At 40.9% G+C, this 26,258-nt stretch overlaps 1 protein-coding gene across 20 annotated transcripts in view; it reads left to right on the top strand.

Annotated features, from left to right (window-relative positions):
• Positions 1-26,258, top strand: part of ptprfb (protein tyrosine phosphatase receptor type Fb) — a 257,682-nt gene that overhangs the window by 173,667 nt on the left and 57,757 nt on the right. For 11 of the 20 annotated variants that reach the window (XM_077555453.1, XM_077555447.1, XM_077555445.1 and 8 more), the window contains 8 exons: positions 1,742-2,047; positions 3,900-4,093; positions 12,727-12,753; positions 17,099-17,216; positions 18,426-18,998; positions 21,158-21,258; positions 22,613-22,866; positions 24,302-24,380. In XM_077555453.1, coding sequence (XP_077411579.1) covers positions 1,742-2,047; positions 3,900-4,093; positions 12,727-12,753; positions 17,099-17,216; positions 18,426-18,998; positions 21,158-21,258; positions 22,613-22,866; positions 24,302-24,380 — 1,652 coding nt within the window. The remainder of the gene's footprint in view (positions 1-1,741; positions 2,048-3,899; positions 4,094-12,726; positions 12,754-17,098; positions 17,217-18,425; positions 18,999-21,157; positions 21,259-22,612; positions 22,867-24,301; positions 24,381-26,258) is intronic. The other 9 variants (XM_077555457.1, XM_077555452.1, XM_077555450.1 and 6 more) reach the window with 3 other exon arrangements.

The following is a 26,258-nucleotide window of genomic DNA, read 5'->3' as shown; positions in this document are numbered from 1 at the left end:
AGGAAACGATGCACGTTTTTTAAATCACCGTAACTCCTGAACCATTAGCTTTCCGGCAGCATTTTGGGGAAGTTCTTTTCTGTCCCAGTGCATCAAGCAAGGTCCAATAAAAGCTACGGACTCTTTAACACAATGAACACTTGATATGAATCACAAGCTAGGGCTGTGGAATTAATTGAAACTCAATTACAATTTCAATTATTACACTCCACAATTACAAAATCAGCATAATCGTAAAAAAAAAAATACAAATTTTGAGTTGAGTTGTTTAAATTGATACATTTGCACCTTTTTTAAATTTTTAAATAAATAATTGATACATTTTGTTTCATCCAAAAGGAACTTGCATAATTATAGTGTTTCAAAGAATTGTATTTGTATTAATATTTTTTAGATGTTTTTCTTTTTTTTACGTTTAAACATTTTCTTGTTTTGTACCAAAAAATAAATGATCATCCTACTGCACAGTGCACAAGCTATACTCTAACTTCTAACTCTAAGTTTTTGGCAACATAAATAAATAAATACATTCTGTTTGGTGCAAAAGGAACTTACATAATTTTTGTGTTTCTATTTTTTTTTTTAAATTTGTCTTAATATTTTTAAATGCTTAAATATTTTTTTGTTTTGTACCAAAAATAATCGTTTGAATAATTGTGATTTCAATTATTGCCAAAAATAATCGCGATCATTATTTTTTCCATAATCGAGCAACCCTATCAACAAGCCTCTTTCGCACAGATCCGCATCAGAGCTCACTGCTATGGAGGACCAAAAGTGCCAAAATTAAATAAAAGAATACACCATTAAAAATTTAAATAAATGTGTCATCAAATAATTAAATGTAATTTATTAATTAAATATGGAATTAAATAAACCAATCATTAAATGAATGTCATTCATTAATTAAATTACCTATATATATATATATATATATATATATATATATATATATATATATATATATATATATATATAATTATTTCTGTATTTATTTATTTCATGGTCCTGCTTTGCAGCATTTCATTAATTTATTTTATCCGTCAAACTCGCCCATCAAATTTAATTGACGGGCGAGGAGATAATTAAGTGCAACTGATAATTATGTGCAATTGACAGCACCAGCGACTGGGACAGTAACTCATACTACCGCAAAAGGCAGAATTTGCTATAAACCAACTAGTGTTGCTGTGATTAGAAAGTTGAATCACAGCTGTACCTGTAGCTAAAAAGCGAAGCGCGGAGAGTCCCCGTACCCAAAATGCACACTTGATTATAGTGCTTTAAATATCTCAAAAGGCAGAAAAATACTGTGTTGACTTTGAACCCCCGTTCCACGTCAGTGCCGTTTATATACAGTAGCACAATTTGTGCCAAATTATCAAATTTGTTGACTCATGCTCCCATTCCGACATTAAGGTTTAGGCAAAAAATTTGACTTTTCACTCCAACCCATGTTGGTGCTGTTAATACAGAGCAGTGAAAAACGGCAGTAAAATGCTGGCTTTGAAAGGCAAAAAAAGTAACAATAGCTGAAAAGAGCTCAATATTTTCCTGGAAGACTCCTTGCTACTTGTCCCAATACTTTTGTTGAATTCCAGCAAAAACAAAAAGCTTCCTTTTTTTTTTTTTACCTTCAGTTTGCTTGTGTTTTAGTTTTTATTTTACATTTGCTTGATCCACCCCCCATCCCTTCCCTTGTGGTTGTGCTCCCCTACCCCCTCCACACCCTTCCTCGCAGCCCCCTCGGCTCCCCCCCAGGACGTGCACCTGTTCAGCCTCAGCTCCACCAGCCTCAAGGTGAGTTGGGCGGCGCCGCCGGCCGGCCGCCGCCACGGCGTCATCGTCAGCTACACCATCAGCTACCAGGCGCTGAGCGGTGAGGACACGGAGCGCCACAAGGTGAGCGGCATCGGCGCCGCCGCCTCAGTCTACGTCATCCAGGACCTGGAGCGCTGGACCGAGTATCAGGTGTGGGTGCGCGCTCACACCCAGGCGGGGCCGGGCCCGGAGAGCGCCCCGGTGAGGATGAAAACTCAGCCGGATGGTAGGTTAACGCCAGAGATGGCAAAAGTCGCTCCTGGCGTAATGCTTTATATGGTATATAGTTGAATTGAAAAAAAAAATGAAGACTGGCAAAGGATACAGAAGTAACAGTAAAAAAGTACTTATTATGAAATGTATTTTTGAGTAAAAATAAAAATGCATTTTTACTGTCAGTTATATTATAATATTTGTTTTGAGCAAAAGAAAAACGTGCTGGCTTTGTCAATTGAGCAACAACAACAAAAAGTTAAACGGGTAATTAAAAAAAAATCTTTATGCACCCACACTGGTCTAAAAATGAAATTCTAATTGATATTGTGTTTGGAATATGAAAGAAGTAGAAAAGTCCACCCATTTTTTAAAAATCCATTTCAGTAGGCGGCCATTTGCCTTGTATTGATTGCCACTTGCTGTTGACTGAAAATTACATCATAGTGCTCAGGTGATGACCGTTTTGGGTTTGGTCATGTGACATTTGCAAGCTGAGCCATGATTGGCCGTTACCTGAGCCTGTGATGCCATTCTAAATCGACATCAAGTGGCCGACCCCTGGGATGTATAAAACGGGTAGATTTTTCCTACTTAATGCAGATTGCACAAATGCAATTTTAATCAGAAAATAAATCATATTGTAAAGAAATGTCCCCTTTAACTAATGATACTAACTAAAAGAATACACATTACTTGTACTTTTTCAAGTAACATTGCGATTCATTTTCTTTTTTTATGACGCTGTCCCTGTTTTGTCACCTCTTATAAGAAACCCCAAGATCTCAATCAAGCAATCAAAATCTCAACCATGGTTGACTTTACCTCTCTCTTTTTACATCATCTTTACATTGTCGTCATCCATAGAGGCTGACAAAAAGTAGCAAGTACGGGAAGTAGTCACGTGTAGAAAATAGAGGTTGACGTTAATTAATCGCTAGTCAAGGTTTTTTTTTTTTCTCATCTCGTCTTCCAGTTGGCCAATTTATAGAGGACTTTCTACTCATTTGCTGTCGTTGCCAAACTATTACACTCTGTGGAGCAGCTAAATGTCCTGCTAACAGGATGACACAGTCTTTATATGTCTGTGTGGGTCTATAGCACAAAAATAGGGTGGTTGCAGAACAACATAGCGGTTAGCCTCACTAGCTAGCTAGCTTTGGGATACAATGTCTCATCTTAAAACATGCTAAAAACACAAAATGAGACAGGCTTGTTTGTTGAACAGACACCTGCGCAGGACTTCATCTAATTACAATAATTATGTTCAGCATATTGTGAGTTTATTTGTTTAGATGCTTGCCCATCAAAAATGTATCTTTACTTGAAACTACTTGGGAAAGACTGTATACTACTGATTGATGCAAATATGATGCAATACTTTTTCTTCCTCTTTTCCTTCTCCTTTGTGTCTCGTTTGTTGATCAATAACAAGCTAATGAGGGGCGCCATGTTGGTTTACTCTCCCCTTTTTCTCCTCGTTTCAACTTTTGAAAATGTATTGCAGGTTATGTCTCATCACCTCGGGACTTGCCTCTTTGTCACTTCCCTCTCTCACTGTTTACACACGTTCCATGTTCTTAAGTGGAGCACCGCACTCCCTTGCTCCTTCTTCTTCTTCATTTGTTTGCTTCTCCTCAGAGAAATCAGCCTGTAATGAATCTTTTTTGAAGTTCAGCTCATTTTCATGCCGTCACAGCACCCACATGCTGGCCCACATTCTTGCTGGTCCAAACTTGCTGTTGATCCACCGCCAACACTGCTTTTTTTTCTTCTTCTTTTTTTTTTAATCAGTCTTTTCTCTCATCAAAGCACAGAGAAAATAGCAAAGTCAGCATTTGGTCAACTTTCTTTTTGCCTCCCAGTGCCAGGAGCGCCGCCCCGGAAGCTGGAGGCCGAGGCGGTCAACTCCACCGCCATCCGCGTGACCTGGAAGCCACCGCTGCAGAGCAAGCAGCACGGCCAGATCCGAGGCTACCAGGTGGCCTACACGCTGGTGGAGAACGGCGAGCCGCGCGGGCAGCCCAACATCCTGGACGTGGTCTTGGCGGAGGAGCAGGTACCTCAACTGCAGCTGTGCCATGGCCACTTTTTTCATGTTCACTTCTCTGCTGCTTCCATTGTCTACTAGTTCATGTTTCATTCCGCCCTTTGCATACACGCACGCAATTGTCTTTCTGTCCACTTTCCTCTTCCATTCCATTTTCTCTCCACTTATGACATTTGACTCGAGATTGCCTCACATTTTTAGAATGCAAAAAAAAACAAATCTTTTGATAGTCTACCTGCAGTGAAATGGTAGCAACACATGTTCTGTGCAAGGATTTTCACATGCACTGCCTTGCGTTGCCACATTTCTAACTAGTGCAACTTAAACAAATTTAATTTACAATGATACCCAGAAATACGAGTTTATTTGTTCTGGACCTTAAACACATCTCAAATCATCTTTCCCCATTGAAATGGATATAAATGATGTTAATCCATTCCAGTTACCATAAAAAAACACAAATAATGTGTTTTTTTTTAATATAATGAAAATGACACTATAATATGATATTAAATTAATAAAACAACATTGTTTTTATTAAATATCATATTATAGTTTTTAAAACATGTAATGACATAACTAAATAAAAGGTAAATAATTGAGCAGTTTTTGCTTCAATTTAATGTTCATTGTGCTGCTCCTTTTGGTGTGCGCACCTTGGCTACCCAGGCGCAGTGTACTCCAAACATGCAAATAGGGCTGGTCAAAACTCCTCAGTAAGCCGCTGTAGTATTAGTCATTCTTTATCCTCTGCGAAGAATGACAGAAGAAGCGACAGGGTGGCCACCTTACTCCTCCCATCTCGCCAACATACTACAGTTTAAACTGTATGTTTACATGCAGATTAGACATATACAGCTCATAGGCTCTTAGTATAGGGCCGAGGGGTGGGGGTAGGGGGGTGGTTGCTGCTGGTTATGAAGTAAGTTGAGTCCACTGCCACCATAAATCTCTCGTATGTCAATTTTTTTCCTCTCAAGTTAATAGCTCACATTTCGACAAACTCAAGTCGGGGCACGACTGTACAATGAAAATTGAGCTGCAGTTGATCTTTATAGCAATGTCATTCCAAATGAGCTAAATTGGCAGGCTTGAACATTTGGTAGATGTTGGTACACTGGTCCAGGCTGCTCAGTAGAATATGGCCTTGAGTAAAAAAAATAAATAAATAAATGAAATCTACGCCTGTGCTGAAGACAACCACACTTTTTTTTCCCACATCCTACTCCATGCTCTGCCTTATTCATAGCATGATGACTATCTTAAGAACCCAATAAACTAGCAACTCTTGTTTGTCCTGCCGGCTGCAAACATTAATGGGAACACGCATTCGCATCCCGCCCTCCGCCGCCTCACCAAAAACATCTCATTTTTCACCCGCGCTCTCGCCGGCCCGCGTTTTGGGAGAGCAGCGGGGGGTACCGGTCTGCTTCCCCGGAAAATAGACACTGCTGCGCCCTTGAGCGAGGGGTGCTATTAACCCTCATTAGCAATCGTAAATATCCCGCCGTCTTCACCCCATCGCACACTGCCAAGGTCAGCTAAGTAAGTAGGATATTTTTTCACAATAGGAAATGCTTCTGTCCGTTATTCTTCCGCTTATCCGGGGTCGGGTCGCGGGGGCAGCAGCTTTAGCAGGGAAGCCCAGACTTCCCTCTCCCCAGCCACTTCAGCCAGCTCATCCGAAGGGACCCCAAGGCGTTCCCAGGACAGCCGAGAGACATAGTCTCTCCAGCGTGTCCTGGGTCGTCCCCGGGGCCTCCTGCCGGTAGGACATGCCCGGAACACCTCCCCAGGGAGGCGTCCAGGAGGCATCCGAACCAGATGCCCGAGCCACCTCAACTGGTTCCTCTCAACGTGGAGGAGCAGCGACTCGACGCTGAGTCCCTCCCGGATGACCGAGCTTCTCACCCTATCGCTAAGGGAGAGCCCGGCTACCCTGCGGAGGAAACTCATTTCGGCCGCTTGTATCCGGGATCTTGTTCTTTCGGTCACGACCCACAGCTCGTGACCATAGGTGAGGGCAGGAACGTAGATCGACCGGTAAATCAAGAGCTTTGCCTTTCGGCTCAGCTCCTTCTTCACCACAACGGACCGATACAGCGTCCGCATCACTGCAGACGCTGCACCGATCCGCCTGTCGATCTCCCGCTCTAACCTACCCTCACTCGTGAACAAGACCCCAAGATACTTGAACTCCTCCACTTGGGGCAGGACCTCCTCCCCGACCCGGAGAGGGCACTCCACCCTTTTCCGACTGAGGACCATGGTCTCGGATTTGGAGGTGCTGATCCTCATCCCAACCGCTTCACACTCGGCTGCGAACCGCTCCAGTGAGAGCTGGAGGTCACGGCTTGAAGAAGCCAACAGCACCACATCATCTGCAAAAAGCAGAGATGCAATGCTGAGGCCACCAAACCGGACCCCCTCAACGCCTCGGCTACGCCTAGAAATTCTGTCCATAAAAGTTATGAACAGAATCGGTGACAAAGGGCAACCTTGGCGGAGTCCAACCCTCACAGGAAACAAATTCGACTTACTGCCAGCAATGCGGACCAGACTCTGACATCGGTCGTACAGGGACCGAATAGCCCGTATCAGGGGGCTCGGTAATCCATACTCCCGAAGCACCCCCCACAGAACTCCCCGAGGGACACGGTCAAACGCCTTCTCCAAGTCCACAAAGCACATGTGGACTGGTTGGGTGAATTCCCACGCACCCTCGAGGATCCTGCTGAGGGTGTAGAGCTGGTCCACTGTTCCACGGCCGGGACGTAAACCACACTGCTCCTCCTGGATCCGAGATTCGACCTCCCGACTGAAGCTAGGAAATGCTTTTGTAATGGAAATTGTTGTGGACAGATGTTGGCATCAAATTATCATCATTAGTTGCAGGACGGCTCGGGGTTAAGTGTGAAGGCTCTGGTTGGATAAATAGCCGGGTTAAGGAATCATATATGGGCAGGGGTGGGCAACTCCGGTCCTCAAGGGCTTAGAGTCCTGCATGTTTTAAATGTTTCCCCTTTTTTAACACACCTGATTCAAATAATCACCTCATCATCAAGCTCTACAGGAACTCAATATTTTTTGCAGTCACTTATTAGTTTTCCCATCACGTGTGTGACATTCTCACAACTATTCTGTTGTTCTTCCGGGCTTCAGGTTTAGGCGATAATTGAGACCTTTTGAATGAATTGGATATTTATTGTGTCTTAGGTTACCTCTGTCAGTATATATCTAGTTTAGCTTTTTCACTTCCCTTCTCTTTTGAGCCACAAATAAGAAGATGGTGGCATTTTCCTTGAGCGTAAACCTGCCTGGTTGAACTCGACGTGACCCCAACCTGTCGTGCGAACAGTTGTGCCTGACAGCTCTTCTTTGTGCCAACTCCACACAATTAACACATCTCGCAAATTGCCGTTCAAGTCAGTCCTGACGACGCCTGTCTCACTCTCTCACTGGAAAACCTGTTGTTGCTGCCTCTGGCAATTCTCGATCTTGCCTTCTGTTTCCCTTTTTCTGTTGCACTCCACAAGCCTTTTGCGTCATTCCAAGTGGGTCTTTTGCGTGCAAGTCAGTTCCCCTCGATTTAGTCATCTCCAGCAGGCGACCTGCATGGGCCTGCCAAGACGTCAACAAAGAGAAAGGACCACACAGCCAGCCAAAAACCCAAGTAACGCTCCAACGGCCGTTTTCTCACCCAACCGTCTCGCCTCACATAGTCTCTCCCCCTCCCAATCCCTAACTGTGTTTGCACATAAAACAAGCAAGCACCTGTCATGGGGTATGATTAATTAAAAAAAATAATTTACAGGTCAACATGACCCAGTTTAGAGTTACTTTTCAAAAATTATTATTATTATTATTATATGTAACAAAAAAATAGGGGGGGGGTGTACTCTCACTACTTTTTTGCTTTAAAGTTTAAAAAAGCATTTTTAAATTAAAAAAATTTTTTTATTTACTTATTATAGATTATTGGTTTGATTAAATAAAATTAAATATTGTACACAACACTCCTGTTCTGCTGCGGATCAAATTGGTTTTAAAGTTCATTTGAAAAATGAACAAATAAAAAGATTTTTCTTTTATGTATAACCTTCTTGCTATGTTGTTGGTCAAACTGACCAATTTTAAATTTGATAAAACTAAAATGTAAAATATCTTTTTTAGAAACTTAAGTCTATTATTTTTTTTAATATATGTATATCATTTTCTGAAGTAAAAAAAAATATATATATATTATTTGATTATATTGACAATGACACAAATATGTATGAAGTGAGGCAGAAATATATTTACACACTTGATTGACAGCGGGTCACATTGACCCAAGAACAACTTTGGTGTACCAAAGAAACAAACTTAAATGGCAGGTTAAAAGCATTCTTTGACTTTATCTAACGTGTCACGCAAACCTTTGTGCGAACGAATGGCGAATTCCGTCTGCATCGCTATCACCTTCTCCCTCGCCTCTTATCTTTGGTTGCCGCTCGCCTCCTCACGCTTAGCGGCAATGCTACAAGGACTGCTCTGTGTGTGTGCGTGTGTGTGTACGTGGGCGCTACAAGCACCTCTTTTCCAGCCCCTGCCCACACAGCACCCTCATTTCCGTGCTAATTTTAAACCAAGAGGCCAGCGCTAACAGCGCCTCGCTGTCGACCCCTTTTTTTGCGATCGTGACGGACGGGGGGCCACTTCCACTGCTTTGCACTTTGGGTAACCGTTAGGCAGTTATTACCTGCGTTAAAAGCCCCTTTTTCACTGCGCAGTACCTACTTGGTTCTTCTCGCTAGCGCTTTATTGTGAGCAAAAAGGTCACCTGGCGTTCCAAACGTGACAATGGTGGCACACAGATAGAAATAAAACATGCATGCTAACATCAGCTTACCCCGTGATTTAGCTCTGGAGGCCACAGACTCCACTTTGCTACTTTAGCGCTCCATTTTCTAGCTGGCCCACTGTTGACAATATGCAGCTCAAAATGAAACATGCATGCTAATGTTAGCCTACGCTGTTGCTGCAGTGTCATGCTCCACAGTCTCCTTTTAGCTGCAGTTGTCCCTTTTGAGCAGGTTCTGGAAAGAGGAAAATAAACTATAAAAATAACGAAACTGGCCGCTTAAAGGGCTGTCACACTTTTGTCAGATTTTTTTTTCATACTTTCATACTATTTGTTCCATTTATCTTATTACTAGATAATGCATAATCTTAAAATAAGAAAATTAAATATATGTTGATTAGTTGTCATCTTAAAATGTGGAAAATGCTTGTTTTAAGCCTCACAGTACTTAAAACTGGCTGTTAATACTCAATGCGAAGACTGCTTGATCAAATAAGATATAATTAAGTAATAAGTGTCATGTCTGACAATTTCATTTTAAGTAAAAAATAACTTGTCAAAGCAAAATAAGCATATTTAGGTTACATTAAAGAAATTATATCTTACTTAAGATTTCAGTTTTTGCAGTGTTATATTATTCATTTTTCACAGCAGATAAAAATGGCTGCGATTATTGAATCTGTCAACATGTATTTCTCCACCGTTTAAAAAAAAAAAAAATTGTTTCTAAAATCGCGACTATCGATGCTAACCATTAGCATGTCAGTGGTGTTTTGCATTGCTTGTTAGCATTAAGCCAAGTGGACTTTGCTAATGTAGCAAAATTGAAGCCTTATGTTCTGATGAATTACCCACACTGCTGCTTATTTTGAAATTAGTTGACTTGAGTTCACTGCCACCATATAACGCTCATATCTCAAATTTGTCAAAGCAAAAAAAAAATTGAAACGACGTCTCTTACCTTGAAAAACACCTAAGTTTGGTCACTCAAGGTATCCCAAGGCCCCACGATAGAGCAAAATAAGGACAAACGCAATGCTAGAGGGAGAGCTTATGAAGGTGGTCAACCCGGGTGCTAAACTGAATTAGAATTGGCAGGCGCACCATTGCACTTTATCATGTGCTTATCAGTGACAGCCATCGGGAAATGCTTTGCTTTGTGCTTGAATGCGTCAGCCCGTCTGTTTCTCTATACTTACTGCCCATGTTTGCCCACATTTAGCACCCGCTTTCTCAGCTCTATTTTGCTTGACCGTTCATGCGTTTGCGCACTTCACGCGTGTTTGTGCTGGCTCTTGCATGTGTGTGAGTGCGTGCGCGCGTTTCGCTTCACTGCCTCAGATAGGAGTTGAATAGAAATGGGGAAAAAAGAGCACCTCAGCCCGTTTCACTCCATCACTCATGACAGCTCCTTCTCTTCCACATCACTCGTCACGCCGCCGCCACCTCGGTCTCATTTTGATAGCTGCAAATCTCAGTCGGTGTCATCACATTTGCATCCATCGGCAACGCTGACACTTAGCGGCTCGTCGTGGCGTTGGAAATATAAATGTTGTGCCAGGTAATTTATAAGGCTTGCCTAGAATTGAGAAAAGACGAGATTCAAGTGGAGACGTGAAGCTTGAAAGGAAACAAACGAAGCAGTTTGGTACTGCGCTTCCGACTGAAAGGTGTTCCTTATATTTTGCTTGCTTGAAACGGATACAGTAAACCCCAGCTATTTGTGCGGGATAAGAACGGAGCCCACCCGCTAACAGCAAAAAAACAAGAGTAATTGAGGCCCCCCTAGAAATGCTTAGAAATGCCCCGATCAGTGGTTCTCAAACCTTTTCTCACCAAGTACCACTTAAAAAAGTATTTTGCTCTCAAAGTGCCATTCTCATGACCATTCACCATATTTTATACTATTGTTAGCCACTATGTACTCGAACGCGCACCATGAACGTGCCTGACACTGATGTTGCGGTTACGCTTTGGGCCAGAGGTGGCAGTCGTGAGTAAAAAAGGGACAAACTGCACAAAGATCCTTTAAAGCATATTGCACATAAAAGTTGAATAAAAAATCTACCAATGTCAAAAAACTGTTTTTCAAGATTATATTGAACGCAATTAAGTTCAATAAAACTGAACTCTTCTTTTGTGCACCACTAGAGGGAGCCTGCAAACCACCACACTTTGAGAAACACTGACCTATTATTAATTTGAAGAGTTTTCCATAAATATACCACAAACAAGAATCTTAAAACACTTAAATATAATATAAACTTATCATTGTTTTTGTTTTTTTAATTAAATGGCATACAAATGATTTGATTTGGGGAAGAAAGAAAACTGCATCAAAAGTGTACATCAACGAACAACCCATGCTACACTTGGCTCCTCCCCGGCATGCAAAGATGTTCATCTTTTAGTCAAGATCTATCACTTTGACATACTTCTTTGGCACTATTGGTGAGGATAAAACCGCAAATAAGTACATTCATTTGTGAATAGCGAACAGCAAATGGACAAGGGTCCACTGTACGCACATACTGATTTGTAACATCTTAACCAATTTTTAATATGTGAGAGACCCCACTCATGATGCATATAAAAAAAAAAAAAAACTACATGTGATTCCTGCTTTTACAATGTGTGGCGTAATCCAGAAGACCAACAATGAATGAATATTATATTTTGGAGCTTAAGTGTATATGCAGTGAAATATCAAGGGAATGCAAACTGGTGTAAATAATAGCCCAAAATTACTCATATTCATAAAGATATAGTTCAGGCTTAGGTAGCTGCCTGAAAGGGTTGTTATTGAAATCAAAATGGTAAATTGTTATCAATATTGGTGTATATACAGTACAGTTAAGTCCCAAATGATTGATATTCAGCCATTTTGGGCTCAGCTAATTTGGGCCTGAGCTACAAGTAGGTGAACATGGCTCATTTGGGGCTTAACAGGCTACCATTATATGTACACTAATTTGCATAATAATTCAATGACAGCCCATTTAGTCAGCCAACTAGTTGGGCCTGTAGTCTTTGGCTTCACCTCATTCTTTATTCATTTTAAGTAAAATCGTACCACCCCGCTTGGGTTATTCAGCTGCTGTTTTCTCCCGTTTAGTCATTCCAACCGCTCCCCGGACCCCAACATTCTCAAGTCCTCACCGTGACCTCCCGACACCGCCCATCAGTGAACTCGGCCCACGAGTTGTTGAACTATGCAGCGAGTTTTCGGTAAATGGCAAGCGTTGGCATTCCGCACGGGCGGTTTTTGATGTCGGGGCACGGGTACAGTGGCGCTGGTAATAAGATTTCACGCTCGGCGTCGGAGCCGGCAGCAGGAAATGGGCTTTCGCGTCCCCCGGGAATCTCCCGGGGCGAGCAAAGGAGAACTTTTGGAAAACATATTGAAATGTAATGAATAAAAAAAGGGTGCGAGGGAACCGCTTTCCCCCCTGAAACGTCCATTGCAGTTACAGCTAATGGAGATTTGTGGCAACATGTTTTCTTAAGATTGATAGGCAGATGGGAAAACAAGGCAGTGCATCATAACAGCAGAAAGTTTCACAATCATTCCCGACCTTGACGACACACATTCAACTTTTTTTTACTGCCTCTCCTCTATCACGCTCTCTCTCTCTCTCTCGCTGCCGCATCCCCTGCACGACACCTACATTCATCTGTCTCGCGGCGGAAAAAAAGCCCAAGCGCTTTTTTTCCCGTGCCTGTTGTTGCCTCTTGACTCATTCTCCTCCTCCGTGCACCCCACCCTGTGTCCTGTGTGTCTTGTCTTCTCTCCCATCAGTTCAATATTACGGAGTTCACCGAGCATGTGAGTAAGCCTCATGTGTGCTGCTGGGTTGTTGTTTTTTTAACATGGTCCCAATCCACAGTTTGGGGGTGTTTTGTGTGTTTGTGTTGAATGTGTGATTGCGTGCGTGCCGTGCCTTAAATGCATTTGATTTGTGTTCTCACTTCACGCATTACAACCACAGCAAGAGATGTTCACCCATAAGACTTAGGATGGGCACTTGAGGAAATTGGGGAAATGAGTTCCAGATGGTAGAAAATACTAAATGGTATTTATAATAGCAATACCAAAAAAAAAAACTACTAGAGCTGCGGGTAGCTATAAAGGGCCCTCACAGCCCGGGCCACTTTGGGGTACTTGTAGGTTGGGGTAGTGGCGCATTGGAAGCAGAATTTAGTTGAAAATGGCATAATGAACCTTGACATATGGATTTTTTTTTGCCAGGTGTGATGAGTGTGTAAAGCTTTTTGGTCAATGATAAATACCCTCAAAAATCAGCGTCCTATTTTATTTTTTGGCAATGAGTTTCCCCCAATGGCATTGTTTTAAAATGGAGGGCATCGTAAATAAATAAAAGTACATATTTATGAAATGTTCTGATGTCACTGAACATTTTGAGTGGTGGAAAGTAAAATGTTATATTCATAAATAAAATGATAATAACATAAAATATTCATAAATGACTTGGTAAGTTATCCCGTATTTTGTCTTTCATAGCAAAGGAAATATGAAGCACAAAATATGATGCCCCGCTCCCGTCATATAGTATTTAGAAAACTCAAGATTTTTTTCCCCCTGTTCATGGCCCAGGTCTTGACATAGTCCAGGCCAAGATTGAAGTCAATTGGATCAAACGTGTAGGAGAAATGAGCAAGAGCATGCCCCCGTAAATGTTCAAAAATTGGCAAAAATCAAATATTCAAAAATTTGCAGCTCACTTCCTGTTTATTTAAGCATATGGGTCCAAGAGACTTTTTTGTAGGTCGTGGACTCCCTCAAATACCAATTTGTGTTCGTAGATCTTGCTTAAACGTACAACCGGGGCTTCTTCGATAAAAAATTCTAGGGGTGCGCTAGTAAGTAATTTTTTCAAAAATCGCACAATACATGATAAAATAGTGCTCATTTTGCCAGGCTGGATGTGTGTGCCAAGTTTCACGAGTTTCTGTGCATGTTTAGGCCCTCACAATTGGCGTTGTTTTCCCTGATGAGTCTTGTTTTAACAAAAGCATCGTAATCAGAAGTAGTGAAAACAACCTATTGGCGATTAGTTCAGGCCCAACTAGTTTGTTGCCTAAATGGGCAGCCACTCAGACTTAAAATAAAAGTTAAATTGGCATATTTCTGTATATGCAGTTCGGAGCCAAACTATTTATATCCAATTACTGTACTGCTTCATGAACGCAATGACATTGAAATTCAAGTAGGCTAAATTTATGTATATAGGCCTACAGTAAAATGTACATATCTTAATTCAGGCCCGGTTAGTCTGCGTTCGGTGTCTTTTTCAATGACAGCCCATTTAGCTAGAAAATTATATATATATTTATCCTGAACTAAATGGGCTGTTTTTAATATTGGAAAGTACGGTAAAAATTATTGTATGTACATCAGAGACCCCAATATGCATCTACAATTAGTTCAGGCCCAACTAATTTGTAGCCTTAATGGGCTGTCACTGAGATTGAAGCAGAAGTGATGGTGGTTGTAAATGTACTCAACTAAAATATAAATGCAACACTTTTTTTTTTTTTGCTCCCGTCTTTTATGAGATCAACTCAAAGATCTAAAACTTCTTCCACATACGCAATAGCGCCATTTCTCAGACCCAGAAAACCAGTCACTTCTGGGAACACCTGTGAGGTGGGGTGGATGATCTTGGCAAAGGAGAAGTGCTCACTATCACAGATTTAGACTGGTTTATGAACAATATTTGAGAGGAATGGTGATATTGTGTATATGGAAGAAGTTTTAGATCTTTGAGTTCATCTCATAAAAAATGGGAGCAAAAATAAAAGTGTTGCGTTTATATTTTTCTTGAGTATAGTTGGGCACAAACCTTTATGCATAGTTTGGGCCTTAACTGATAATATGGTAATATGTACACTAATGTACCGTATGTTTCTACTTCAACGCCGGCAGCCCGCGCCGACTGCAAAATAGATGGACCTGATAAACGCCGCCTCTGTTCTGTTGCTCGCCGTCAGATAGTTAACTCATTACACTTGAATTGATTCCTAAGACGACGTAGCGATGACATAACAAAACCTCATTAATAAAAGCGTCAGATGGATTTATCGCTGTCAAATTGGATTTATCATGGCCGTCATTGGCCAGCTCCTCCCTCTAGTCTATATCTATCGCAAGCTCAGCTTTCAAGACACTTACTGGCGGCTACACGCCGTCTAATCACGAGAGGCGGCCATTTCATGTGACGTTGGGCAGGTACTGCGTTCCCGCCGTTCCAAGACATCTGCTGTCACGCGCTGCTCTTTTATGCCGTGTTATTACCCCGTCTTCATCAGCACGCTTTAGCATAAATGTGACGCTGCTCACTGTTCTCATGTCAGGGAAAGAAACAGCTGTCAAAGATGTTACTTTGTGAGACATCATGAAGGAATTTGTTTGTAAAGGAAAACATGTTAAAAGGATGTTTGCAATCTGTTATTTAGAGATGCAATTGAAGTGGCATGGCTATTGTACACTATGGAGGCATAATTCCTTCATACTTGATAGTTTACGATCATGAATGGACAATTTTAAATTTGATATTTTTTCAGAATATGTATACACCGTTTGTGATTGATCATTGAAATATTATACAATCAAATAAAATTTAGAAGTATTTTTTGTTTAGCAAAACAAAAAGTTATTCCTTCCACCACTCGATTATCCGTACACGCATTTGGTCCCTAACGACAAAAAAAAAAGAAAGATATGGGGTAGAAAAAAGCGTTTTTGCAATTGAACCTTAGCAGAGAAAAATGAAGTGTAGATTGAAAGAAAAAAAAAAGGAAAAGCAAACTTCTAAGTGGTGAGTAGTGGTGAATACAGTAATTTCTGGACTATAAGGCACACCTGACTATAAGCCGCGCTAGCTAAATTTGGGGAATACTGGAGTTTGTTACACATAAACCGCACCCGACTGTAAGCCGCAGGTGTTTTAATGTTACCGCACCGGGTTCCCGCTACTTTCTTTCCCATAATGAGGCTCTCGTTCTCCTACAGTATTTAGACTCACTTGGTTTGTTTTGCTCTGCCTCACGCTCTTGCACTTCCTTTATAGTGCCCATCCTTGTGATCTGATGGATTAGCCGCATTTTTGTATTAGCCGCAGGGTCGAATGCAAGTGAAAAAAGTTGCGGCTTATAGTCCAGAAATTACTGTACTTGTGTGTGCTTTTGTGTGATCATGTTCTTCTTTTTTTTTTTTCTTTTTTTTTTTTTGAGTGCAATGTTCGTGGCTGTGTGCTGCTCCACTGTTCCATACAAGCGTGTCCGTGTTCTTGTGTCTAGCCGAGTGTACACGAATGGTAATGCAAGGGAAGACCACCACTGGTGTTACTTTATAGACCGTCATCATTTACTTTGGATTATTTTTAATCATTGTATTACTTTATATTATGCAAAACAATGGTTATCATGGATAACTAGATTGTTTCTCGTCATAATTTCTACTGTCCAAGGTAGAGGTTATTGTCAATAACTGGCAAGATGAGCCGTCAGCTTTAATTATAAAGCATGAGCATTACGCAATTTTGTGCTTGTGTGACCAAGTTTGCTGCGAGCAGAGTTATCATAAATAACAGGCAACAGGAACAATAACATTAATTATATTAAATTGAAAAGCATGCAAGTATGTGACCGAGCATGCCAGTCGCCTTTATTTCTATCCTGCATAATGGCAGTTATCAGGCGCAGTTTGAATGGCCTAGTTTGATTAGTACGCCCTTGGACAGCAACAAGTCCAAACAAACTCGACCCACCCAATTCTTAATCAATTCGATGGACTACAATGCCCATCCCTGTTCTTTAAATGAGTCGATCCTCTGGTGGTCTTCCAAGCAGCTGGCGTGAACACTGACACGCTGGTGATGTTCCCGCTCATCCGGTTGGTCGATGGGGTTTGGAGTGTGCCTTGCAATTGGACGTGGGAGTTTTTCTTGACCGAGAAAAGTTCCTGGTCCAGCTTGTGTGCCTTTCGGAAGATTCCAATGTTGTTTTTGAGGGGCGTTGTTGACCGATTTGACCAGGATACCCAATGGATGACGGAGGGTGCCGAGTTGTTTTTGCGGCCGCCCGTCTGAGAAGGCTTCTTTGTGTATTTGTTTATAATTTGGGCTTTTGTAAATGTCGCCACACTGCAGGAGGCCTTCATTACCGGGCTCCAGTCTGAGACCACATACTCTATCGCTGTGGCGGCCTACACCACCAGGGGAGACGGACCTCGTTGCAAACCTAAATTGGTTACCACCACTGGAGCAGGTGTGTGAGTCTTCCTCCATTATATCACAGATTGTTTCTGATGATTGGGTTTTATTTTAAATATTTACTTGCTTATTTTAATGCCTTTGCATGTGGAAAAGGAGAGCCACAATTGCTGATAACATTTCCAGTTGTTAATTGAAACTAGGAAGAAGACTAAAACACATTGAGCACACTCTCACCGGAGCTGCGCTTAGACACTCACACACATATTCGCCAACATCACATGCCATCCAACCAGGCCCCGCCTCTTAAAGGCTTATGGCCACTACAATACATACAGTGTTGTCGTTAATAAATTACACAATGACGTTTTCATACTCTTGTTAACAGAAAAATGTTAAACGAATAGAAATATGGCTGCATCTTTTAGTCATTTATTCAGTAATTTCATAATAGTTCATAACATTGATTTTTAATTAAAATGATGTACTATAAAAATTGAGTGCGATATTGATTTGTCTTGAGATCATTGTTCTGCCACTAGATGGCACAATTGCATTTGTAAGACGTTGGTGACAATATTAAAGGCTAGAGCTAGCCTTGAACATGTCTAGTCTAATCTTGAACATGAAGTAACTTGTGAAATTCTGAACATTTTTAAAATTGTAGAATACAACTTGACCCCAGTCTCCACAAATATATGCATTATTATTAAATTTATTACTGCAAAATTTTCTCCGAGTTCCAGTCTTTCCAAGTAAGGGGCGGTCATTAATCGATCGCTAAAAAAAATTGCATGTATATATACATATACATTTATATTAATATAATAAACTCACAAGAATTACTATGTCATTATGTTTAAATAAAGAATAGTAGCACTATATTGCATAAAACATAATAATACATCTTTAAATAGAATGTAAATGAATAACCTGTTTTTATAGTGGCATTCATGTGTTGGATGTGTGCCATTAAGAGGCGTGGCCTCATGAGTCTGCGTCTGCAAGTGTTCATTTTGTATTTGTGTGTTTGACAGTTTGTCCTGTTGAATAAACAGTTGAAAGGCCATCAACAGCTTTCCTTGCCCACATGCATTACTGTATCTCTCACCATTTTTTTGTTGTGGGATGGATAACACTATTAGAAAAACATTGTCACCAAGAGCGAGTGGGACAGAAACGTTTCCCCGGAGTCCAATCCGACTTTTAGTGTAAACGAAGCATTTTTAGTCAATGACGTGACAATCTGTGTTCATGATTCCAGTGCCAGGCAAACCCACCATGATGATCAGCGCCACCATGGGCAACACGGCGCTCATCCAGTGGCAGCCCCCCAAAGAAATGGTGGGCGAGCTGATGGGTTACCAGCTGCAGTACAAGCGCACCGACGACGACACGTACACGTCGCGAGAGCTGCGCAGCACCGACGACCACTACACGGTGACGGGGCTGCACAAGGGCGCCACCTACATCTTCCGCCTCAGCGCCCGTAACCGTGCCGGTGTCGGCGAGGCCTACACCAAGGAGATCGGCACCCCCGAAGACGTGCCCTCGGGCTTCCCGTTGAACCTGCAGGTGACGGGCCTGACTCAGTCCAGCACTCAACTGACGTGGGAACCGCCGCTGCTGGCCGAGAGGAACGGCAAGATCGTCTACTACGTGGTGGTGTACCGGGACATCAACAGCCAGCAGAACAGCACCAACCGCACGGCGGACTCGCGCATGACCATCTTGGGCCTGAACCCCGACACCACCTATGACATCCGTGTGCAGGCGTACACCAGCAAGGGCGCGGGACCCTTGAGTCCCAGCATCCAGAGCAGGACCATGTCCAATGGTAGGTTTTAGATCAATCTCTTTTGTAGATGTCACTGAATGTTTTCTTTGATGTTAACAAAAAAGTTGGCTTTATTGAATACTAACTTAATTGTTTGAGATACGTTCACTAAAAAAGACAGGGGGTAGACATTTTTACCATCTAGTGGTGAACTAAAGGAATGCAACAACCTAATTTTGAAGCACATGCATTTTGAGACCACAGTTCGCAAGCCTACCACCAATTAATATGTTTGCATCGTTCGTCTCCTTCTGGTGCCCGTAGCAGAATGATGGTGGTAAAACATGTCTGCCCCCAGTAAAGCATGGCACAATCTATGTAATATAAATAGCCATTACGAGGCCTACGATTATATAAAAACATTTACATTGCAGTGATAGAACATATTTTTTCATATATCATTTAAATTAAGTGTTTGTTTTTTTTTAATGAATGAACATTGAAACGAATCAAAAAATTCTACACACTGTCTCTTTAAAGACGCATTAAGGAACTTTTCAACCTTAATAAAATATTTTCATAACTCTTCTGATGAAGCATCGACTTAAAACTAGTTGAATGGTACCTTTGCTATGGCCTGAGGGGGTTTGTATCAATTTTACTGGCACTAAGCATCTTTGAGGAAGATGGTATTAACACTGCCACATAAAAAACTACAAATGCGCTGACTGCTTTGTGGCATACGTCACTTCACCCTTTTCCCATCCGTTACAAAAACAGAAGTCCATTTGAATGTTGACGCACGATTACTGCTTTCCTGGCAGAAGGTGCAAAACAACTGAAAAGTTTTGTCTGATAAAAGGACAATCAAGGATCAACACTGGACTGGCTTTAACTCGCTGGTGTGAGCTCAAAATCCACACTATGCGCTTGTCCTCATGGGAAATGTGGTCTTCCTTCAGGCATAACATTACCGCTTTTGTTCATTTGGCGCTGCCTTAATCAACGTAAACTGAAAGTTCCTTAGTGTTGCTTTAAGAGAACATGAATTGCCTTTAATATTTACAGAACGGATTGATGCCCACCTTTGGTAAAATATTATTTGTCTAATTGACAGCTGATATGCCAATTTAGGTTTTTCATCAACTAGCGTTAGCGAATGCCTTTTTTAGATGGCCGTGCATAGCACTTGTTCCTTTATTATTTTTGCGGATAAATTGGCAAAGGTTCAATCGAGGCAGTAACAGTCCAGTTGCCTTGATTAAGCGGGTTACTATGACCCTTATTTCTGAGAATCAAACATTTGATGATAAACTTGTATACCTGCTGCAAGTGACCATGCCACCGTCAATTATTTCCACACGGCTGAGGCACCGCTGCTAGTTTGCAGCGTGGGCCCACCATCTTCGACTTCATGTTGTAACTGAGTGGTAAAGTCTCAACTAATCTTTTCAACCGCTTTACTTTAAATAGTAACATTGTACCTAAAACCATTGGGTTCTTTTAACAAAAGGTATTCTTTGATGTTTTTCAGAAATTAACATGTTTAAGTATATTCAACGCTGTAAGTAGTCTTTGATGTTTTTCAAATGTCAAACATACTGTAAATCAGCTTTGAGGTTTAGAAAAAGTGTTACATTCAGAAAGACTTGTGCACTGAAAACTGTATCATCTTTGATGCTTGCAAAACACAAATTAATGTTGTTTCATCTTTCCACCACATACATACATTAGGTTATTTGGCACTGTATTGTCTTTGATGTTTACCAAAACGCGAGCTTTAGCAAATTGAAGGCTAAACGGTCGTCAGTGACAAAAAACGCGAGGTTCAGTAATCACATGCACAGCATGTGAACAACACGTTCCCCTGCTTGCATTTTTGAACACTCGTCTTTTCTTCCATCATTAGCGTTCTTTCCTCATCGAGCATCCCAACCCCCCGCGTACCGGTGTGTGTGTTTTTATTGATTTATGGCCGACTAATCTCATTACACGCTGCAGTCACACCATCCTCCCTGCCGTCGCATTCGCATACACACAACGTCGTGCTCTTATCGTTGCGTAAAGTCATGCTAGACACATTCTTATTTGGATGTTACGCTGATGTGTCTTCACTAATCATAAGACGGTTTTGATGTTGTCTAAAAAAACAAGCTTAGACTTGTGTGTTTCTGGATAACGATGTGTTAATGAACAGGTTTGTTTCCGTTTGCCCGCAGATTTCCCTACCTTGAACTTTGGCGTCAAAGCAGTAATGAAGACGTCGGTGCTCCTCACCTGGGATTTGCCGCCCAACTACAAGTCCCAAGTGCCTTTTAAGGTGAGCGCTCACCAGGTCAGAACACGAACGGAGCAAAGGCTTTGATATTGATTTTTTTTGTGCAAGTTGGTAGGTTTCATGAAGAGCTGGCAGGAGGAGCCTTCGCATTAATCATATGACGCACTCGCACGTGTGTGACTGAGCATGCCAAGGACTATTTTTGCCTCTGCATTATTTCTCTTAAGTTCATTTCTTATTTACAAGTTGGATGGTATCATAAGTGACAATGGCATGCACTCTGTGCAATTGCGTATGTGCCAGAGCGTGCCAATGACAATTTTTTTTTTTTACTCCTATTTTTTCCAGTTGTTGAATTTTTTCCCCCAAGGTGCCAGTTATCACGGAAAAGGAGTGGAGCCAATGGCATTAATCATATAACCAATATATATAAATATATTGCATTCACACGTGACCATGTATACATTCGTGACTGAGCGTCCGGTGCACTTTGTGCATGACATCAAGTTGTTTTGTTGATTTGTATTTTGCAAGGTGATAGTTATCATTAATAACTGGCAAGAGGAGCTAGAACATTTAATTTGTCAACTGGAATCCAACCTTTTAGTGCTACTAACGTATCTGTTAACTGCATTATTAATTGGGGAGTCATGGAAAAGGGTCTTGCCCAGCTTGTCTGTAAAATTCCGTTTTTTATTTTACGATTGTAATGGCTAAAAGATCCCTATAGATGGCGGAATTCTATCGCTCTGGATTTGAGATCATCACATCTTTTGAGTAGAATATAAAGATTAAGTGGTGAATCTCTGCTTGAAATATCAATTATGAGGGAGCCAAATGTTGTTGGTAGTCAAATTTAGGCATCTCACACTCAAAGTATGTTTGGGGATATAAATAAAGATGACTTGACTTGACTTGGTATAAACACGATATGTGTCAGGCAGCTGGTAGAAAGTGTGTGTTCAGGGAGTTAAGGCGGAACTTAAACGAGGAATAAAAAAAAAAATTAGCATTCAACATGAACAAATTGGTGAGTCAGTGTCACTCATGGCGCATTTCATAGTATAGGTTACTTATGAGAGGAGCCATTGCTTGCTCTGTAGAAATGGAAACTGACACAGAAAGTGGGGAAAAAAGTCGCACTATCAATATACTGCCTTTGTAATTCATCACTTAACCACTAGCTTTTTTCAAGTTGTGTTGATTTCTACTGTGCAAGACTGTTTTCATGAATAACACACGGGAGGGCTGATCACATTCATCATATGACACATAAGCATGTGTAACGGAGGGCGAAATGGATTTTTTTGCAAGGTGCAATGAATAAGCGTGTGTGATTGTACAAGAACCTGTTAGCATTAGCACTGTTTGCTAACTCGCTATGCCACCGTTCCAGATTCTGTACAACCAGCAGAGCGTAGAGGTGCAGGGCAACCTGAAGCGGAAGCTGATAACACAGCTGCAGCCCGACACCGACTACTCGTTTGTGCTGACCAGCCGCGGCAACATCGCCGGAGGTCTGCAGCAGCAGGTGTCCATCCGCACCGCTCCTGACCTTATCAAGACCAAGCCCTTGTACAGCACCCATCAGGCGCAGGGTGGCAAGATGACCATTAACCTGCCCAAGGTGCAGACCACCACGCGAGTCAGGTCAGTGGAAAAAAACAGCTTTGATTGATTTAAAAAAAAAAAAAAGAGAGAGATGACAGGAGGGCTTGGCAGTTTTTGGATTGCGGCACTGTGTGTGTGTGTGTGTGTGTGAGGTGGTGGCTGCTAAATCACAAACTTGGAAGTGAAGTGAGCGGGAAGCAAGCCGCCTTGGCTGTCAGCGAGAGAGGAACTTTTAAAATTGGCGACTACATAGAAAGGAGTCAAGCAGCTTTACAATAACATTCTTATTGAGGCTTTATATGGTCTGTGTTTGTTTGTTTTATAGTTTGTGTTTGTTGTTTTTTCTCTACATTCACTTGTTCACTCGGGTAGAACTGTGGGTTTTCTAAGGGTTTCTAGGCTTCAAATTTGGATTCCTAGCTAGCAGCACTCGGGTTTCACATTAGAGGTTCAAGCCAAGGTTTTGCTTTCAAATTAGGGTTTTGCAAAAAAGGGTTAGACTTTGAGGAATAAGCAGTTCAGGAAATGGATGGATGGGTTTCAAAGTGATATTTTAAGCCAAGGTTAGACTGTCAATGTAGGGTTTCAAATATGGGTTTCAAAGTAGGGTGGGGTTCACCAATTTCGGTCCTCGAGTTTCGGAGTCCTGCAGGTTTGAGATGTTTCCGCTTACCAGCACACGTAATACTAAAGATCAGGATCATTATCAGGCATGCTGATGAGATGATTATATGAATCAGGTGAGCTAGTGGGCGGAAACATCTAAAACCTGCAGGACTCCAGACCTTGAGGACCGGAATTGGTGAACCCTGATCTAGGGTCTCAAATTATGGTTTGAACTTAAGTCAGGATTATGCTTTCAAAGCATGGTTTAGATCTCAAGTAAGTTTCTGATTGTTGAGTTTTAAGTCATTGTTATTGTTTCAAGTTAGGGCTTAACTCACGTAATTTTCTGATTTCAAAATGCTGTGTGGAAGCAGAATGAAGCACACATAGCAGCCGTGTTGTTAAAAATATCCATAAACCAAAGGTCTATCTTCCTGCGAACATTCTCATTCATCCAGCTCATTTCATTCTCAGAGCATTGAATCGATTGTTGGAGTCGTCTTCTATTTTTCAGGATCTTTGTGTAACAAGAGTCTGTAGATATCATAATGCATGGAAGATGTCTTCGCCCCCCACATATTGATTTATTGCAATTCCCAACTGGACTAAATGCCTCACTTTTGGCTCTCTTTGAGGCCTCGCTAATGACAGCAATTAGAGCTTACTCACACGGGGCGTCCTATTAACCTCAGGAGTCTCTAAGCTCCAGGCCTGTCTGGCTGAGACAATGTGTTGTGTGCATTGTGAGCACTGTGTTGTGTTTATGTGAAGCATTTTTTTGAAAGTACTAATCTGCTCATGTTCAACCTTGTTCCAACCTTCAAGTTTGTCATCAGATGCCAATGTGTTTGTTGTTGTTTTTCATCAGGTGGTACTACATCGTCGTTCTACCCGTGTCCCAGTCTGGCCGGCGCTGGAAGAATCCGGACGAGATGGACCTGGATGAGGTAAGTGTCAGCCGGCCGGTGGCCGATTGGCACGTTATGCGATGGATGAAAGGTCGCCATTAACTCTGACTGGGCGGGAAGTGTCCGCTTGTTACCAATTATCTTCAGCGCTCTCCTGGGCTTGAGCACGGTGGAGGTGGTGCGGCGGAGGGTGACTAATTATTGCATGCCAAGTCTGCAGACAGTGCCCATCTGCTCAATGCACCATACCCAGTAAACACAGAATAGGTAGACACCACCCTGCACAATCAAAATGAACACAGTAGAAACAAGACCGCACTGTCGCTGTCGTCGGTTGGTTGAGCCAGTAGCACTGCATTGTCACCTAAGATTGGGCAATGATGGGGACTGTTTGCAAATACTTTGATATAATAAATTCAATGAATTATAAAATTGAATAAAACAATAATAAGAAATCACATGAATTAAATATATGAATATAGATCTAAATATATAAATTAATAATTGAATGTGGAAAATAAATGACTAAAAAAATTTATTTTTTTTTAATCCCTGGATTGGAAGCAAGTGTTTACATAAATAAAATACATTGTAAAATTAAATAAAACTAATACACAAAATCAATAACATAAACATCTGATCATCTTAAACTTTACTGCATGATAAATTTGGAAAAAATAAATGAAATAAATCCCTTGATTTGATGAATAAATATGTTTACATGGTACATACAGTTTGTAAGAAAACAAAATAAATCCCTTCCTTAAGCATCATCACAAAATAAAATAAATCCCTCAAATTGATCAATAAATTAATGTATGCAGAAATAAACAAAATAACTAATATGATTCATATTTAATAAACCCTTAAATATTCGCAAATATATAAAACTAATCTGTTAATTGAAGGAATATCTACACAAAGTAAAATAAAAATGTAGAAAATCACTTTATTTATTGCAACAAAAAAAACAATCAATCCCATAATTGGATGAGTAATTATATAAACATACTCTAAAACAATGCAAAATTCAAAATAAATCCTAAAGTTAATGTAACAAAAATTAACAAAATTAAAAACTAATAGAATGCAAATTAAATAAATACCTTAACTTTTATGACAAAATAAATAATATACATACATAAATAAACAATAAAATGAAAATACAACAAATGGATTAAATATTATTGCAAAATAAATTATGAAAAATAACCACTCCCTTAAATAATAAATATATAAATGCATACATTAAAATAAAATAAATCTTTAAACATGGTAAACAATTCTTTAAAATATACTGCAAATATTGTCATATAATATTGAGCCGATCGCCTCTCACATCAAGAAGTTTTGAATTTGATCAAAAGTGCCTTTAGAAAGTCTTGGCCTCCTTAAACTTGCAGATAACACAGTTTTACATAAAGTGTTCATGACTACTTCATCATTCCTTTTAATAAAGATTTTCCCGTCCCATGAGGGGACTGAAGCGTAACGACAGTGAGAATATTAATAGCAGCGTATTTAAATAAAGCACAAGGCTGGCAGAGAAAGAGAGAGGCCTCCTTGAGTCATTAAACAGCGAGCGGGCCATTGTCTCCTCTCTGCGACATCATCATTTAATAAAGCCGCATCTGGAGCCGTGCTTGACACGAAACAAAATGCCCCCGCCGCAGTGCTCTGTGTTATGTTGCAGCTGGCTTACTCAACAAATGGGTATATAGTGTTCTATTTTGAGACATTTTAGCCATTGATGTAGGTTTGGCTACAGTGCTGTATACAGTCATCTCCAGGAGCATTTGAACGGAAAGGTCAACGCCATCGTTTTTGTTGTATACTGAAGTCGTTTGGGGTATAAAAGACAAAAGTTTAGAATTCCAGCTTTTGTTTCAGGTTAATTGCATCGAGATGCGTTAAAAA

This window comes from Vanacampus margaritifer, chromosome 2 (genome assembly GCF_051991255.1).
Source record: "Vanacampus margaritifer isolate UIUO_Vmar chromosome 2, RoL_Vmar_1.0, whole genome shotgun sequence".
NCBI lineage: Eukaryota > Metazoa > Chordata > Actinopteri > Syngnathiformes > Syngnathidae > Vanacampus > Vanacampus margaritifer.
Note: the sequence above shows the minus strand (reverse complement) of the source record. Positions and strands in the feature narration are given on the sequence as shown.